This window comes from Capra hircus, chromosome 11 (genome assembly GCF_001704415.2).
Source record: "Capra hircus breed San Clemente chromosome 11, ASM170441v1, whole genome shotgun sequence".
NCBI classification, from domain to species: domain Eukaryota; kingdom Metazoa; phylum Chordata; class Mammalia; order Artiodactyla; family Bovidae; genus Capra; species Capra hircus.
This window is the reverse complement of record NC_030818.1, coordinates 2,198,818-2,216,792: the sequence shown is the minus strand read 5'-3', so window position 1 is coordinate 2,216,792 and position 17,975 is coordinate 2,198,818. Positions and strand designations below refer to the sequence as shown.

General features: G+C 54.0%; 1 protein-coding gene across 1 annotated transcript; it reads left to right on the top strand.

Annotated features, from left to right (window-relative positions):
- ASTL (astacin like metalloendopeptidase) lies at positions 1,213-17,310 on the top strand. Its single transcript, XM_018054700.1, has 10 exons — positions 1,213-1,240; positions 1,688-1,843; positions 3,159-3,284; positions 5,347-5,408; positions 6,800-6,890; positions 7,869-7,986; positions 8,713-8,894; positions 11,490-11,571; positions 11,661-11,815; positions 16,005-17,310. The coding sequence occupies exons 1-10, from the start codon at positions 1,213-1,215 to the stop codon at positions 16,274-16,276; spliced, it is 1,272 nt and encodes a 423-aa protein (XP_017910189.1). The 3' UTR covers positions 16,277-17,310.

Below are 17,975 nucleotides of genomic sequence, written 5' to 3'. Positions count from 1 at the left end.
GTGGGCTCGGGCGTTGTGGCTCCCGGGCTCTCGACAGGTTTAGTTGCTCAGCAGCAGGTGGGATCTTCCCGGACCAGGGATCGAATGCGTGTCTCCTGCAGCGGATTCTTTACCGCTGAGCCATCGGAGAGGCCTCTCCCTTCCTTCCTTTTCCTTCTTTTCTCCCTCCCTTCCTTCCTTCCTTTAATTTGTGAAAAAATGTTCAATCATGGTAAAAATATGTAACAAAATGTACCATCTTTACTATTTTTAAGTGCGCACTTTAATTATGTTAAGTGTTCATTCACATTATTATGAAACAGATGTCCAGAACTTTTTCGTCTTGCAAGACTGAAACGCTGTACCCGTTAAACAATTCCCCGTTCCCTGCTCCTTCAGCTCCTGGCAACCACCGTCCTACCATCTGCCTCTGAATCTGACTCCTCCAGAAACACCCTGTAAGGGGAACCATGCACCATTTGTCCTGTTGTGAGCGGCTTATTTCACTTAGCACAATGCCCTCAAGGCAAGCTGCATTTTCTTAAACTACGAATCTGTTTCTTTTACGGTTATGGTTATTTTACCAAGCACTCATCTGAAGCAGTCCGCTCCATCCCTGCGCTGTTAGCCACGGACAGAGGAGTCTGGCGGGCTGCAGTCCATAGGGTCGCACAGAGTCAGACATGACTGAAGCGACGTCCCATGGACGCACAATGGTAACACCCTGCCTGGGCAGTTGGGGTGCCTGTCTTCATCATGTTCTCCCCATGATTTCTTTTTAAAGATTTTTTGGATGTGGACCACTTTTTAAGCCTTTCCTGAATTTGTTACAATACTGCTTCTGTTTCACGTTTTATTTCTTTGGACAGAGGCATGTGAGATCTTAGTTCCTTGACCAGGGCTTGAACCCACAACCTCCGCATTGGAAGATGACGTCTTAGCCACTGGACTGCCACAGAAGTCCCTCTGCCCATAATTCTGACTCCTATTTTCTGAGAAGCACTGGATTCCAGGCAGGGCAGGATGCCGAGCTGCCTCGGCTCTGTCACTCCGTTTACTGGGCGTTGTGGGGAGGATGTCCCCAAACCCTTCACCTCCAGGATTTAAATCCAGGCTGTCCCTCGGTGAGCAAGCTCTGAGGATGAGGCTTCTGAGAGGCCAGGGGGGTATGGAGGAGGGGAATATGGGGAAGGAGCTTTAGTTCTTGAACCCACGAAATGGGGATAAACGCTGATGTGCAAGGCTATTGTGAGGGTGACAGGTAGCGTCCTTGTGAGGGCCTAGCTATCCAGAAGTTCCACTTCTCCACAAATTAGGCTCCTCTGGGGGCGCTGTTGACCCCCGTGTTGTCTGTGAGTTTCATTTCTCCCTGCTTGTGTGCTTGCTTACTATTCTGCACGTCTATGGGATTTCCCAGGCAAGAATACTGGAGAGGGTTGCTGCTGCCTTCTCCAGGGAATTCTTCCCAACTCAGGGATCAAACCCAGGTCTCTTGAATTGGCAGGCGGATTCTTTACAGTCTGAGCCACCATCATAAAAGCTTATAGAAACGTAGTGATTCTTCCTCCTTCCATAGTCAGACTAGGGGTGCCTCAGGGTCTCAGGTAGTGCTCCCCATGTCTGAGCACAGGGCAGGGGCAGGAAAGGGGTCGGCCCAGACTGGAGGGTGAAGCTCCGCCCTGTGCTGGCTGCCCTCACCTTTCTGCAGTGTTTCTCTGCCCCCTGGTGGTGGGAGGGATCCTGAGACGAGGTACACCCCCTGTGGGACACCTGCAGGCTGCCTCGTGCCCGTTTTTTCCGGTGGTCCCCGGCCTTTCTGGCTCAGAGACCCGTTTCGTGGAAGACAACTTTCCCATGGATGGGGGTGGGGGGCAGTTTCAGGATGATTCAAGCACGTGACATTCATTGTGCACTTTATTATTGCCCCATCAGCACCACCTCAGATCGTCGGGCTTCAGAGCCCAGAGGCTGGGGACCCCTGCTAGCCCATTTAGCCAGGCCAGGGTCCAGAAGGCGCGGGCCTGGGCTGGGAGGGGGAGCGCAGGTAGGAGAGGACAGGGCTGCAGCTGGGAGCTGTTGGGCGGGGCTCCAGGTGGAACTGGCTGGGGAGGGCCTGCAGGTGGGGGCTGGCGAAGATGCTATTTAAGGAAGGCGGTGGTCCTAAACCTGCGATCAGGCTGCTTCATCTCGCGGGAATCGGAGCCCTTGCCAGCTGAGGGGCCACGGGGGCCCACTGCAGGCAGCATGAGTATGGAAGGCCTCTGGCCATGGGCCCTGACTCTGGTCTGTCTGCCTGGTAAGTGGGTTGCCTCACTCTCCTGCCCCCTCATTTTGGCTCCAGCCTGTGGAGCCCGTGTGGGGAGTGGCCAGGGGGCATAGCTGCAGCTTGCAGGGATGCAAGCTGACCAGCATGGCTCGGAGAATGGGCTTCCAGGGATGCTCCTAGAAGTCAGGTCCCGGGGGACCTCCCGAAGATGCTGGAGGGCAGAGGCGCTGCTTGGCAGGAGACAGCAGGACTGACACCTCCAGACATTCATGCCCTGCCCTCCGTGCCAGGCTTGCCTGGCCCACTTCCCGAGGCCTGGGCTGAGGAGGGGGCTGGGGGCAGGGTCTGAAGCTAAGCCACACCATGGCCTCAGTGTTGGAGCCTGAGGCCCCTCCTTGCTCCCTTCTTATCCCTCCCTCCCCTGCCTCATACTTGCCCAGACACTCGGAGCCCAGGGCTGCCTTTTGAAGCCCAGTCTTGGTCCTCCTGGTGGGTCACCATTTCCTCCTCCAGGGGATCTTCCTGGCCCAGGGATGGAACTCAAGTCTCCCGCATTGCTGGATTCTTTACTGTCTGGGCTTCTCCAGTGGCTCAGGCAGTAAAGAATCTGCCCACAATGTGGGAGACCCAGGTTCGATCCCTGGGCCAGGAAGATCCTTTCGCAATGCCTGGAGAATCCCATGGACATGTAGCCTGGCGGGCTACATGTCCATGGGATCACAAAGAGTAGGACATGACTCAGCATCTAACACTTGTCCCCCTAGGGAAGTTCCTTCTGCAAGGTTGTCCAGGCCTCAGGGCCAGGTGGGCTCCTAGCAGGGCCTGGGTCCTGAGGTCTGACAGCCCACTCCCCTCACCCCACGTCCTGTTATCCTGCGTAACCATTATGCATACGTACCTGTGTCTGGGCCAGGTTTCATCCTAGGAGCGCCCTCAGCCTCTCACTGCGCTGGAGCCTGTGGGACCAGATTCTCAGAAGACCTCACCCCTGAGGAGACCCAGACATCTTGGGACAAGGACATCCCTGCAATAAACCAGGGTGAGGACACTGTCTCCTCGTGGAGTGAGGGATATGAAGTTGTCCATGTAGCCTATGAAAACCAAGCTGAACACTCAGATGAGTAGAAAAAGCTGCGAGGGGATGCCAGCTTGCTAAGTGGGCTGTGGGAAACTTCTTAAGTCTATTTTTCTGTGTCTTCTCTACTGGGGTGTTACCTTTATGAGAAGGGGAAAAGCAGAAGTTTTAAAATATGACGAGCCCCTTCCCTGGTGGCTCAGATGGTAATGAATCTGCCTGCAAGGCAGGAGACCCTGGTTCGATCCCTGGGTCAGGAAGATCCCCTGGAGAAGGGCAACCCACTCCAGTATTCTTGCCTGAATACCAAAGAGGCTGGCAGGCTACAGTCCCCGGAGTCGCAGAGAGTGGGGTGTGACTGAGCAATCGACTGCACATGCTTGGCTTTTATCAGGCCGAGTCTGGTGTGAGTGGAATTATTAGCGGCTGTTAGGAAACAGGCCTTCCACCTGGTGTGGGATGATCTGCAGGTGTGAGGCGCTGCGGGTCTCAGCAAGTGTGCGTCTCAGGCCTCCCTGCCTGGGGATTTCCGCTGAAGAATCAGAACACACAGAAAACCTGGGGCAAAGTGCACAGAAATGAAGACGGGGATTTCAGAGCACAGCGGGAGGGGGTCGGAGGGAGAGCTTGTCCTGGGAGCTGTGAACTTGCTGGATGTGGCTCGCCCCCTCCTGCTCTGTGAGAAGCTGGAGCAGGGTGGCTGACCACCTTGGGGTCACTAATTGGAGCTGGCCGACTCCAGAGCAGCCCGAGGCTGCGCTGGCACTGTTTCTCAGCGGCTGTGGAGGACACTGCTAGGGCTGCTGGTGGCCCGAGGACTCTCCGTGAGCCTAGCCTAGTGACAGTCAGGAGGCCCTTTACCGGGAGGCACACCCCCTCCCCAGCTGCTGGGGATGCTCCTCAGGCTGATTGTAGCCCGAGGCCCTCGTCCAGAGATGCCGGGAAAGTGCTTCCTCCCTCGCCTGGGGCGGCCCTCCCACAGGGACATCGACAGGCAGGTGTCCGGCCCCCCTGCCTCAAGGCAGGATAAGCCTTGGGGTCCGAAGGTCCTGTGAGGTCAGCCTGGGCGGCCCTCCTGCTGAACCCAGCCCTCCCCCGGGCGCTCCAGCTTCAGTCACCTGCAGTTGGCCCCCTGGTTCAGGCTTTGCTCTGGGGAGCCCAGCTTCTAGGATGCACAGGGGTCTGAGCAAACCCAGGGAGACAGTGAAGGACTTGGAAACCTGGCTGCTGCAGTCCGTGGGGCTGCAGTTGGACATGACTGAGCGACTGACCAAAACAGCCTAACCTTCAGGATGCAAGGCACTCTTCTAAGACTCCTGTTGGGGCTGGTGTCCTAGAAGGGAGGCTGTGCAGGGAGGGGCTGCCCACTGTGCAGGGGCCTGGGGGTGGGGTGGGCACTGTGGGAGGGGAGGGTGGAGCCGTAGCCCCCCTGCCATGATGGCGAGGGCTGGACTTTCGGTGAATTGCCACCGTGAGGGTCTGGAGTGCCGCACGGATGGGTCGGGGGTGAGTGGAGCAGGAGGGCCAGGGCGTGTGCTGGAAGCATGGCTCGGGCTGGAGCGGAGGGTGGAGATAGCTGGAAGAAATGGCAACTTCTGGGAGCAGAGGGTGTCAGATGCAGGAGGCAGGAGCTGGGGCTGGGCTTTTTTCTCCTGGCTGTGCTGCATGGCATTCAGGGTCTTAGTTCCCTAACCAGGGATTGAACCCGTGTCCCCTGCCGTGGAGGTGTGCAGTCCAGCCACTACACTGCCAGAGAATTCCCTGGGATTGGGTAGTGTGCGTGTGTGGTCCCAGGAGAAACGTACTGTCTGAGCGGGAAGGGTGTGATCAGGCTGAGAAGTGCTGCTCGTGCTTGTAGATGGGGACTCAGAGGGGCTGTGTGACTTGCCTGGGGTCACACAGCCTCAGGGCCCAGGGAAGGGTGGGCCCTGGGGTTGCTTGGCTGGAGGTCCCTGCTGGGCATGTTCTAGAGTCTGTTGTGGGGGTGGCGGCATGGACCCACGCACGTGTGTCCCTTCCTTTTCAGGGCTGATTCCAAAGGAGTCCCCAGAGAGCAGCTTCCTCCTTGAGGGGGACATCCTCCGGCCGGTGAGTGTGAGCATACACACACACACACACACACACGTACACACACACACGTACAATAACCTCACAGCAGTGTCAGAGACCTGTGAGCCCATCCCTAGGCGTCATGGGGGTGTGACTTGTGAGCCGTTCATCTTTCCTACTCGTAGCTCTTCTTGTCAAAGTCAGCGCGAATGTTGTTAGGAATAAGCCAGCCTGGCGAAGGGTGTGACATCTGGAATGGTGGCAGTCAGTCTGAGAGGGCTTCCTGCAGGAGGGGTTTTGGAACGTCAAGCCCCAGCTTGCTACCCTGCCCCGGGGAGGTGCTCAGGGAGTACTGGGACGAAGGAAGAGGCGAGCTCAGGTTGGCAGAGTGGCTGGTGCGGATATGGGGAGGTGTGTGTGGTGAACTTCGGGGGCGGCAGTGATGGTCTGAGGAAGACAGAGTGAGGACTAATACGCAAACCATCCTGCCTAGGGATGAGGGGCGGGGTCAGAAAGGGAGAAGGCTGGATGGGATCAGGGCCTTCTTTCAGGAGGCTGGGGATGGCAGAAGGCTCTTGAATAGGACAGTGACTTGGCGAGAGCAAGACTGTGGTGCTAGTCTGAGGCTGTCCACTGATGGCTCAGCTTGAGCTGGGCAGAAGAGCCGAAGGCCAGCCCAGGCCAGGGCAGGAACCCATAGGGCAGCGCAGGGCCCCCGTTCCCAGTCACCTAGTGAATACACAGGGTATAAGCAGGATCCAGTAAAACCTTTGGTAGCCTCTGCAGGAAATATTTTGTCTGGGTTTCTCTTTTTTTTTAAAAAAAAATAATTTATTTTTAAATGAAACAAAGATGAAAATGATAAAAGGTACAACTCACAAAAAAGATAGATGTCATAAACCATTAGATACCTTAACAAACAAAGAAACAAAGATACATAAAGCAAAAGTCAGAAGAAATATGAGGGAAAAAGAACAATATATGATCATAGTGAGACATATTAACATGTCTGAGAATATTTTATCAAGTGCAGAAAAATTAGGATCTTGAATGATATCATTAATAATTTAAATATAATAGATTAATATTTAATTTTATTAATCATACCCTACACAAATTGTTTAAAATTTTGTATCTCATATGTTGTTATCAGATGTCCACAGGACATTTAGAAAAACTGGCAAAAAGATAAACATTACTGCGTTTCCTGGGTTTCTCTCCCTGATAGAGTAAGTGGCAACTTCTTTCTCTAGAACAAAGGGTTGTGCTGCGCGTCACACAGCTGGCCACCGACCCCCCGGTTTCTGTCCCTTCTCTGATGAGCAGCCACCCTCACTGCGTGCATCTTGAGGGCTCCTGGGGCCTGAGGGGTGGCAGCCTCGGGGCGGGAAGCTTTGCCGGCTGCTCCCCAAGCCGCCCTCTCTCCCCAGAGTCCCTTCCGGCTGTTCTCGGCGACCAGCAGCAAGTGGCCCAAGAACGGCGGTGTCGTGGAGGTCCCCTTCCTGCTCTCCAGCAAGTACGGTGAGTCGGCCCCAAGCCCTGGAGCTGCGGGCCTTCCTCCCTGCGCAGCGCGGCTCCTCTTCCTTTCGTTTTTTTAGTGACATACAGCGGACTTTATTTTTCACTTGTATTCATTTGTGCTGGCTGTGCTGGGTCTTCACTGCTGCACGGGCTTTCTCTGACTGCAGTGAGCGGGGCTGCTCGTGCACTGGGTGCCCAGGCTCCTCATTGCAGTGGCTTCTCCTGTTGCAGAGCGTGGGCTCTAGGGCGAGCCGGCTCCAGCAGCTACAATTCGTGAGCTCCAGACCCCAGGCTCAGCAGCTGTGGCTCACGGGCTTGGTTGCTCTGCAGCACGTGGGGTCTTTCCAGAACAGGGATCGAAACATGTCTCCTGCATTAGCAGGCAGATTCTTTACCGCTGAGCCACCAGGGAAGTCTCCTCTATGGGTTTTAATTCCCCTTTGTGCTTCTTCCACCATCAGCCAAAGAACCCTTCTATCAGAAGCCCTCTGTCTCATGGGCCCCTGAGCTGGGCTGCTAAAGTCCTGGAGGAGCTGATGGGGAAGCCACACCTAGGCACAGTCTGATCCATTTCAAGACCAGACGGCCCAGAAGACAGTGACCAGCCCAAGGTCACACAGCCAGGGTGCACCTGGAGCCCTGCTTTTTCCTCCCCACACCATCATGCTGCCCTTTCTTCTATCTACATCCACCCACCCACCCACCCGTCCCTCCATCCGTCCATCCTTACTTGTTTTTGGCCGTGTTGTGAGGCATGTGGGATCCTGGTTCCCTGACTAGGGATGGAACCCATGCTCCCTGCACTTGGAACACGGAGTCTTAACCACCGGGCCACCAGGGAAGCCCCACGCTGACGTTGCTTGACGTTCCACACTGGAGAATGATCTAAAGCTCAGCTCCTTCCCCACGTGCAGACAGCTGGGGGAGAGCAGTGGAGGGAGCCTGGCTGGGGCTTTAGCGGACGAGTCTCTTCCCCAGATAAGCCCAGCCGCCGCGTCATCCTGGAGGCATTTGCTGAGTTTGAACGCTTCACGTGTATCAGGTTTGTTGCCTACGATGGCCAGAGGGACTTCATTTCCATCGTCCCCATGGCTGGGTAAGTGCTTCTCGGTGTGTGGGCCAGCGTGCCTATGTGTGCAAGGTGAGAGCCTCAGCTGTCTTGAGTTCAGCCTGAAATTAACAAAACTGTTGTCTAAAACCTGTGTCTGGGCCTGTCCTCCCGGGTCTAGAGTCCTCCTGCCCATCTGAGTGGTCTGCTCCGCACGAGCTAGACCTACAAATACTCGGGGCAAATGCTCAGGAGAGGTGGGCAAGGAGGTGCTCCCGGGAGACTATGTGACCTGGGGAGTGAGTGCAGGCGTCATGGGGCAGACCTGGCCTCGGATCCAGGTTCCATGGTGCAGGAGCCAGGTGACTCTGGCAAGTCCCTTAACTTCTGAGGCCCTTCTGTCTTCTCTCTGAAATGCAGGTGATGGTAATACTGCCTTCCTAGCTTGGTAGGGCCCTAAGAGAATGTGCACGAGAGCTTTGACTCGGGGCTCCCCCTGTGGAGACATTCACGTAATCAGCTGCTTCCGTCATCGATGTTAACATCAGTTCTCACCAACTCCTTACAGGGCAGGCTGGAAACAGGGTTCCAGCACATCCCGTTCACAGAGGGCCAGGCAGTGGGGGGACTTGGGAACAGCAAGCTCGGGGCTACAGCCCAGGATGGGGACTCGCTCTGGGTGCTCTTATCCCAGGTCTTGGGAGAAGGGGCGAGGGGCCTGGGCTTGCCGATTCTCCTGGCCGGTGCCCACCCAGCACTTTCGTGGCCCTGCAGGTGCTTCTCGAGCATTGGCCGCAGTGGAGGGATGCAGGTGGTGTCTCTAGGGCCCAGCTGTCTCCAGAGGGGCCCGGGCATCGTCCTGCACGAGCTTATGCACGTGCTGGGCTTCTGGCATGAGCACTCGCGGGCCGACCGGGACCGCTACATCCGCGTGAACTGGAATGAGATCCTCCCAGGTAAGCCAGCTCACGCATGGTGGGGGAGGTGGAGGAGAGGTGGTCCTGTCAGGAGAAGGCGGCAGGCATGGCCTGCGCCCAAGGAATTGCCTGGCCATTTGGGAAAGGTTTTCCATCTTCCCTGCTACCTGCCTGTCTCCCATGGGGAAGGTGGGATTCCTGCTTTCCTCCAAGACATGGAGAATGACCCCGATGCTGCTGCTCTGGGCCCTGAGGCTTCAGTGCCACCCACAGTTACCCTGAACTAGGGAATCAATTTGCCCTGTCTCGTCTCTCTTCACTGACACTGGCAGTTACCTAAGGACGGAGTTGATGGTCTTATGACTCCTGCTCACTTATACTCAACCAGTAGCCCTGCGTGCCTTAGACACTGCTCCTGAGGCTCTGGCCAGGGACTGTGCTCCAGCTGAGGAGCTGAGCCAAGACAGATATCTCAGTGGTAGTGGGCTATGTGCGTGTGCCAAGTGCCCGACACAGGAGGTGGAGGGCAACCCTGTGGAGGCTGTGAGATGGCTGCTGACGGGCCTCTGGGATAAAGGGTAGGGAGACCAGGTCCTGAAAAGTGGCAGTGGGAGAGCTGGTCCGGAGAGCGGGTCACTGCCCTGGATGCGAGGGAGCCGCAGCTATGTGCTGGGCAAGGTGCCAAGGATCTGACTCCAGCAACGGTGAGGCCCTGTCCTTTGGCAGCGGGGGAAAGCCTGATATAGGAGGTGAGAGGAGTCGAGACAATTGATTCAGGAGGGAGGAGAGCAGAGGAGGTGAGTGATTTGGGTTTGGGGGTATGGACGCAAATGAAAGCTTGAAAGGCTTCGTGTAAGAGAAGGGCTTCTGGTATGAATGCCTTTGCTGCTGCTGTGGGGTTATGGTTAGGGGAGGAGGCCCGAGACAGCAGCCATCATACATGGATGACCCCCATGCGAGAATGGGATGGGAAAATGGGCAGCGCCTCTTAGTGGGATGGGGGCTAGAGATTGAGATCAGAGATTAGTCTAGAAGTGGGGAGGCCATAGTGACACCATGCTATAAAAATAGACTACAGTCCTTTCAGTGCTTATGAAGGGACTTCCCAGGATGTCCGGTGGTTAGGATTTTGTGCTTCCATTCTAGGGAGCATGTCACTGCACAGTGAAAACAAAAAAAAGCTCAAGTGCCCATGGAATCCTTGTAAAGGCTTATGATGGCCACAAAAACTTCAAATTTGAAAAAGTAGAGTTAATACAAACATTTGGATCATGATGTAAAAAGTAGAAGCTAGTTACAAAGCGAAAAACGTTACCCAGTTGAAAATTACAATTTAGAAAACAACAAACCGTTTAAGCTACGGAGTTAAAGAAATTGCGGGAATTCTTAGAGCATGAAAATTAGAACCAAGGGTTCATAGCTAAAGCAATACCCAGGGAAAATATGTAGACTGAAATACTTAGATCCACAAAAATAGAGGACAAATTTGGCATTTCAATTCAAGTTAAGAGAAAAGGGAATTAGTGAAGGGAAAAGCAGAAATTAATGAGTTAGAAAACAAACCAGCACCAATAAATGAAAAAGCTGTTTTTTCTTTTAACGATAAAATTAAACATCAGCTACCCTAATGGGAAACATTGCTAACGAATGAAGAAAAATGAGAATGTTTGTACATAGTTAATATGCAAATAACAAACTGCTAAAATATATAAACGAGTAGCATCAATTAACTGTGGACGTGGGAACCCAAGGGGGATGGAGTGGGAAGCATTCTGTATCTTCATATTTTCTGAGTTTTGAGTCAGATGAATATGTTGCCTACTCAAAATTATGTTTAATAACTTAAAGGGTTTTAAAAGGAAAAAGTAAGCACTCTACTGGGTAGGTACTTCCAGGCAGGGATGGGATATAAAGGTGTTAGATTACCATTTTAGTGGTGAGGAGGCTGCTGGTAACCATGGGTGAGTGTAAAGGCAGCTGGCTAGGCCTGGGGTCTTTAGGGGTGCAAAGATGGGGGGTAAAACCGTTCTTTCAGAGGCTCACTGAAGGGCAGGAGAAGAGTTGAGGGAGGGAAGCTTGTTGCTCCCAGGCCTGGAGGGGCCAAGGGACAGGAAGAAGCAAGCGCTCTGGCCAATGGGAAAAGGCTGAACTCCACACCGGGGGTTGGGGGTGGGGCAGGTGGCTTTGCTCCTGGGGGTGGAGTGTACCCCTGGTAGATGGTGAGCTCACAGGTCTCCAAGCCTGGGGTGGGGAGTAGGCACTTGATCTCGCAAGTAGTGGGCATCCAAGGCCCTGAGCAGCGTGGGACTTCTTGAAAGCTGCAGACTGTATTAGTATAAAGATAGTTTCACACAGGGCAAGCCTGAGAGGAGAAGAGACCGGGGAGAGAAGTCTTAGGAGGCGATGGCGGGCCAGCCACCAAGTCCCTGTGCTTGTATTAATACATCAGCTGGCGCAGATCTGGAACCCTCCCGGGGCACCGAGGAGACGGGGATCAGAAATGGGGTGGGGTGAAGAGATGCACTCTGGGTGTGGTTTTGGGCCCCCTCAGGTGGGCTGGACACTCCCAGGAGCCCCCTGCCGCCTTCCCCTCCTCCCCTGGCCCTCTTCCCCACCGCCGAGTACTTTCTTCAGGTTTTGAAATGAACTTCATCAAATCTCGGAGCAGCAACATGCTGGTGCCCTATGACTATTCTTCGGTGATGCACTATGGGAGGTGAGCACCCCCTTTCTGGCTTTCTTCCCTCCTCACTGTCCTGCCAGCCCAGCCAGTCTGGACTCAGGCCCTTGCCTCCTGGGTTTCAGGCTTGCCTTCAGCCGGCGCGGGCTGCCTACCATCACTCCACTCTGGGCCCACAGTGTCCACATTGGCCAGCGATGGAACCTAAGCAACTCGGACATTGCACGGGTCCGCAGGTTTTATGACTGCAGCCCAAGTGGCCACGAGCCCAGTGGGAGAGGTGAGTGACCGGGAGTAGGGTGATTTGAGGAGCTGCAAGAAGGGTGAGGTGGTATTAGTGAGGGCCGAGTGCTAGGAGGGGAGTCTGTAGAGGTGAGCAGGGGCAGACCAGGGGCTCACCATTCAGATGCAGAAAAAGCACTCGAAAAAATTAACACTCAGCTATGATTAAAAGCTGCTAGCAAATAGGAACAGAGGTCACTTTCTTAACCTTAAGTGAAAGTGAAAGTGAAGTCGCTCAGTCGTGTCCGACACTTTGCGACCCCGTGGACTGTAGCCTACCAGGCTTCTCTGTCTATGGGATTCTCTAGGCAAGAACACTGGAGTGGGTTACCATTTCCTTCTCCAGGGGATCTTTCCGACCCAGGGATCGAATCTGGGTCTCCCGCGTCAGAGGCAGACGCTTTAACCTCTGAGCCACCAGGGAAGCCCCTCTTAACCTTAACATACCTACAAAAAAAACAGGCCAAAAATCATTTTAAATGTCAAAACATTAAGACTAAGAAGTTTTTCCATTCTTGTCTCATCTATTCAACAATGTAGTAAGTCTTAGCCCTTGTGGTACAACAAAAAATGAAGTCTTGAGGTTTGAGAAGGAAGAAAAAAGTCACTAGTCATAGATGACAATCTGCATTGAAAGGAATCTACAAAAAAATTACTAGAACTAATACGAATTTTTAAAGGTGAATATAATCAATATACAAAAGTCAGTTGTATTGTAATGCAGCATCAATTTATTAAAATACATTTTAAGCCTTTAAAAAGATGCAGCTGGTCCAGGCAGGGGTGAGAGTGCAGAACCAGGCAGTGGCTGTGCAAGGGAGAAGCAGGAGGCGTGATGAGGATTGACAGGAAAGAGAATCGGGACGGCTCCGTGTACCGTGTTGCCTGTATTTCCCTGTGCTGTGTGCCAGGTCTGCTGACTTTCAGCTGAGCACATGGCTGGCTGGGATAAAGTCTACATTTGTCCATCTCCCTTGCATTTGGGCATGACCAGGTGACTGCCTTCTAGCCTGTGAGATAGCCGCCAGTTGGCAACTGTTATTCCGTCTTGTGAAGAAACATTTTTCTGAAGTTGGTTGCCCTGGTGACCTTTTCTCGTCACCATTACCTCATTAGTAATTGGGGAAATGCAAATAAAGACCACAGCACCCTTTTCCATCCCTTAGAAGTTGGCAGACATTTAGAAGTCAGATCTGCCAGCTACAAATGGGACGACGAAGCAGTGATGACATGCATACTCTGCCGATAGGAGCGTAAGTGCTGCACCACTTTGGGAAACAATTCGGTAGCTTGCGAAGCTGAAGTGTGTGTACCCCACGACTCAGAATCCACTCCTTAGTATCTTCGCACACGTGTACTCCCCATCCATCGTAGGCAGTCTCTACTCTACATTCTGTCTCTCTAGGTTTGCCTACTCCGGGCAAGTCATATAAACAGAATCATACAAGATGGTCTTTTGTGACTGGCTGCTTTCACATAGCATTATGCTTTCAAGGTCCGTCCATGGTATAGCATATCAGTACCGCTGATCCTTGAACAGTCTGAGGGTTAGTGGCGCTGACCCTCTGTGCAACAGACCCTCTGACTGCCTACAACTCCAGTCAGTCCTCCACATCCAAGGATTCAGCTGACTGTGTGGTACTGTAGAGCATTTGCTGAGAGGAGTCACGTATCAGCGCACTCCTGCAGTTCAAACCTGTGTTGTTCAAGGGTCAACTGTACTTCATTTTTACTCTTGAATGAGATGCCACATTTTGTTTATCCATTATCAAAGGCTGTTTGGGCCACTTCTAGTCTGGTGAGACAATAAACATTCGTGTGCAAGATTTTATGTGCACATGTAATTTCTTTTCTTTTTGGATATATACTTAGGAGTGAAACTTCTGGGTTCTTTGGTAACTCCATACTTTACTGCTAAATTGTTTCCCAAACTGGGTGCACCCTTCATTTCTGCCAGCATGTATATGAAGTTTCACATACATGCTGGTAGCAGCCCTTGTCACCACTTCTGGTTATAACTGTGCCCAAGTGGGTGTGAAGTGGCATTTTGCTGTAGTTTTGATTTGCGTTTCCTGAATGCCTGTGAACGCCTCTTTATGTGCTTATAGGTCTTTTGTATATGTTTGGAAAAATGTTCAAATCTTTTGCCTGTTTTTTTTGTTGGGTTGTCTTTTACTGGTAAACTGTGGGAGTTCTTTATATATTCTGAATACGTGTCCCTTATAGGACATATCATTTAGAAATATTTTCTCACATTTTATGGGTTGTTTAACTTTCTAGATGGTGTTCTTTGCATCAAAATTTTAAATGTCTATAATCAAAGTACAACTTGTATTTTCTTATCACTGTGTGCTTTTGGTGTCATATCTAAGAAGGATTTGCCTAACTCGAGGTCATGTAGATTTAATCCAATGTATTTTGCATGTACACCGGGCTTCCCTGGTGACTCAGATGGTAAAGAATCTGCCTGTGATATGGGAGACCTGGGTTCAATCGCTGGTTTGGAAAGATCTCCTGGAGAAGGACATGGCAACCCACTCCAGTATACTTGCTGGAAAATTCCATGGACAGATAAGCCTGGTGGGCTACAGTCCATGGGGTTTCAAAGAGCTGGACATGCGCTGTGCTTAATAGTTCAGTCGTTTTGCATGTAATTATGCAGCTCCAGCACCATTTTGCAGACTTATTTCCTATGATATCAAATATTAGAAAGATTAAAAAAAATAAGAGGCAAGAGTCTTGTGGGTAACTATTTGAGAGGTTTGACTAGCTTTAAGAACAGAATTGAGAGGTGGCTAGAAGTGGTCATGAGTCAATGGAAAGTGCATCAAGATAGTGGATATACAAGCAAGTTTGGGTATGGAAATAATGACCCCATGGAGAAGGGGGAAAGGATTCATGGGGCAGAAGAATATCTAGAATATTCGAGAAGGAGCTGTTCTCCTTGGGAGCTGAGGCACTTTCTTGGACCTAGTGGCAAGGAAGAAGATGAAAGCAGATTCCAGTTGGTGTGTGGTCTTGATGTGCTATGAGGGGCTTCAGTCCCAGGCTTTGATGGCAAAGGAGTGAGGTGAGAGGCTGGGAGAAGAGGATGTGTGGGGAGGGAAAGACGTGGAGTGGCTGACTGGGCCGCAGGAGAGGAAACCTCTGAGAGACACTCGGTGGGGTCGCGGTGGTGCTGGGCAGCTGACAGGGGTGGCCTAGGTTAGTCACTTCGTCCTCTAGGACTGGGGTGCTGTGGGCAGTTCTGCCAGAGTTGGGGGGCCTGGGGATGTCTCAGGGAGTGACTGCAGTGAGGTTTAGGGGACCCATGCCAGGTGTGGAGGGTGTTTTGGAAGTGAGGAGGCTATGGAGCAAGAGGATGGGCTTTAGGGGCTCAGCGGGGCTGGAGGGTCATGGCACTGAGGCAAGTGGGCTGGAAGCAGAGGAGGCAGAGCCCAGAGGGTGGGCTGCTGGGGCCCAGGACCTCAGGGGGCGTGGTTCCTGCAGGTCCAGGCAGGGAGCGGCCTGGGAAGTCACTGGTTGAAGCGTGTCAGCTCAGACGGGCCAGTGTTCATAGATGGAAGATACGGCCTCATTAGGAAGCAGCTGGAGGGCGGGCAAGGATCAAAGCAGTGCTTAGAGGGTGTGGCTGGCCAGCCAGATAACTTGGGCCCAAAATGAGTCTTAAGAAGTAGCCGGTGGCAGCCAGCTGTGGTCTGGGAGTGGCAGTGAAGGGCCAACAGGACCCACCCCACTGAGCTCTTGGGCCTGACAGTCACATGTGTCCTGCTGACACCCTGGGTTAGGACGTAGCTACAAGTGTAGAAGCTCTGGAAAAGGCTTTGGGTACAGGCAAGAGATGACGTGTTGCTGTGTAGAGTGGCCCTGGGGGGTTTGTGCTGAGGGTTGCAGTGCTTGGTCAGGGGGTTGGCCATCAGCGAAGCCAGGGTATGGTGGGAGGTCACTGAGGGTCCCAGTGGCTGACCGTCTGACGGTGACCTCTGGGGCCATGTGGGGAGGGGATGGCATGGCTCTGAGCTTCTTGTCTCTTGGGGGAGCTGGGAATCAGGGTGTCAAAGGTGTTGGGCAGTGGCGTGGCAGGAACATGGTGGGTTCTAGGTCTCTGTGCACAAGGCTGAAGGGCGCTCTGGCTCTCGCACTGTCCTTCTGTGACTCTGGGACATAACCTGTCTTTCCTGCTCTAGGGCTCCAGACCCCTGGGAGTGGTAGGAGCCCCACTCCGGGCTCTAGGTCACCGCTGCAGCAGCTTCTGAAGGCGTTGTTGGAGGAATCCAGTAGATCTGACCCCAGAGGCTTCGGGGAGGAAGACCAACATGCTGCTGCCAGGTCTGAAGAGAGCCTTCGTGCATGGAAGCCCCCGACCCTGAGGAATTCTGAAGTGAAGGCCTCTGCCGACCCTGCCCCGTCAGCCCCCAGCTTCCTCCCTGAGGCCAAGGCCTGGGGCAGTCTTTCCTGACATTGCCCTGGTGCCATCCCAGCAGCACCAAGTGCCCCATCTCTAGAAGAAGACCAATCGGCATCCATCTAGGCTCTTCTGGGGAACCCTGCTCTGCCAGGGGCCCGTGTACCCAGAAATTGCTTTATGAGGACACTCAGAAGTCAAGCCTGTGGCTTCCGGCCCCTTTGTCCCTCTGGGCAGCACCCCTGCCTCCCAGCTTCTCTGGACCTCCATCTGAGGCTTGGGCCCCTCTCTCTGCTCCTTCCTTCCTGGTCACGTTTCCCCAAAGGCTCCTAGGACAGAGGGACCCTCTAGGTCAGTCAGGGGGAGTGCCGGCTCTGCCGGCTCTCATCTCCTGCCTCAGCCCCCAGGGAGGATGGGAGGTGACTTCTTGTGGCTCCAGGGACAGGGACCTGGAGGGCTGGGCCTCCCTGAAGGCCCCGGGAGCCCCTCTGAGGTTGAGGCGGAGCCCCCCGCAGGGACTAACGGTACCTTCACTGCTCCCTCAGGCCGCCCCATGCTCGGGACCCTGGGTGCAGCCCCTCTGCTGGCTGTCTGAGCGCTGGGAACCTGGGAACGCAGCCCTGCGCTCCAGGAGGCTTCCAGAACCCCACTTCCTCCCTTGCCCCCCGGGGAGAGGAAGAGGTGGGGGCCTAGGTGCGGGGAAATCTGCTGCGGGAAACTCAGCAAGAACACGAGGACCTGAAGTCAGGACTCAAAGCTGCCGTCACCCGTGCTGCTCTCCCCAGGAACTTGGCCTCTACTCAGACCCTGCCCCCTGGCCCGAGGAGGCCCTGGAAGGTGGGAAGGGTCTTTGGGGCCACCCTGATTGTCTTCCTTCAGCCGATCCCCACTCCTGTCCTTCAGCTGCTGGCCTCCCTGGTGAGGGCTGTTCAGGGTCAAGAAAGTCTCTAGGGATGGCAGTGAGCGAGCTGGACGCCCGCACCCCCACCCCGTGCAGGTCTAGGGGCCTGCTTTGGGTGGGAGGGCAGCAGGAGGCCCTGCCTGTCCCAGTGGGGCCAGGTCCCCCTGATGTCTCGGGAAAAGTAGAAATAAAGTTGGGAACTTGCTCCAGGAGTCTGGTGCTGTGCTGTGCTGTGCTGACTACCTCATACCCGGTGCCTTGACCTCTCCTGGGAGGGGCCCTCTAGGCGCTGAGACCCACATTTCAGAGGCAGGAACACACTCGGGGAAGCAAACTGCTGTGCCCAAGGAAACAGGGCTGAGCAGCAGGGCTGAGATGCGCCCTCTGCCCTCCTCCTCACTGAGTCAGGGGACCTGGAGCCTCTGCCCTCGGTCTATCTGGGGTTTCAGTCCTGAGTCAAGGATTTTCTGAGACTGCGCAAGGGCCTGAGCTCAGGTGTGAATGTCAGGGAAGGACTGTGGGGTGGGGATGCTGTCCCTTGTCTTGCTCCCAGGCCTGGGAGGTGGGTGCCACAGTTTACAGCGAAGAAGTAGGGCTCTGGCCATGCTCCTAGCAGGGTGACTGCTCCCCTGGAAGATTCCCAGGAAAAGACTTTGGGCCAACCCTAGGCTAGAGATGGTACGTGAGCCTATTTACCAGCATGGCTGCCTTGTGACCTGTGGGTCTCTGAGTAGCGAGCCAGGCCACTGACACCAGGCTGGGGTTTCCTGACGGCCACTGTGGGTCAGAGGAGGTGATGTGCTCTGCACTGCAAGGCCTGCCCAGCTCGCAGAGGCTGCTGTCATGAGCCTC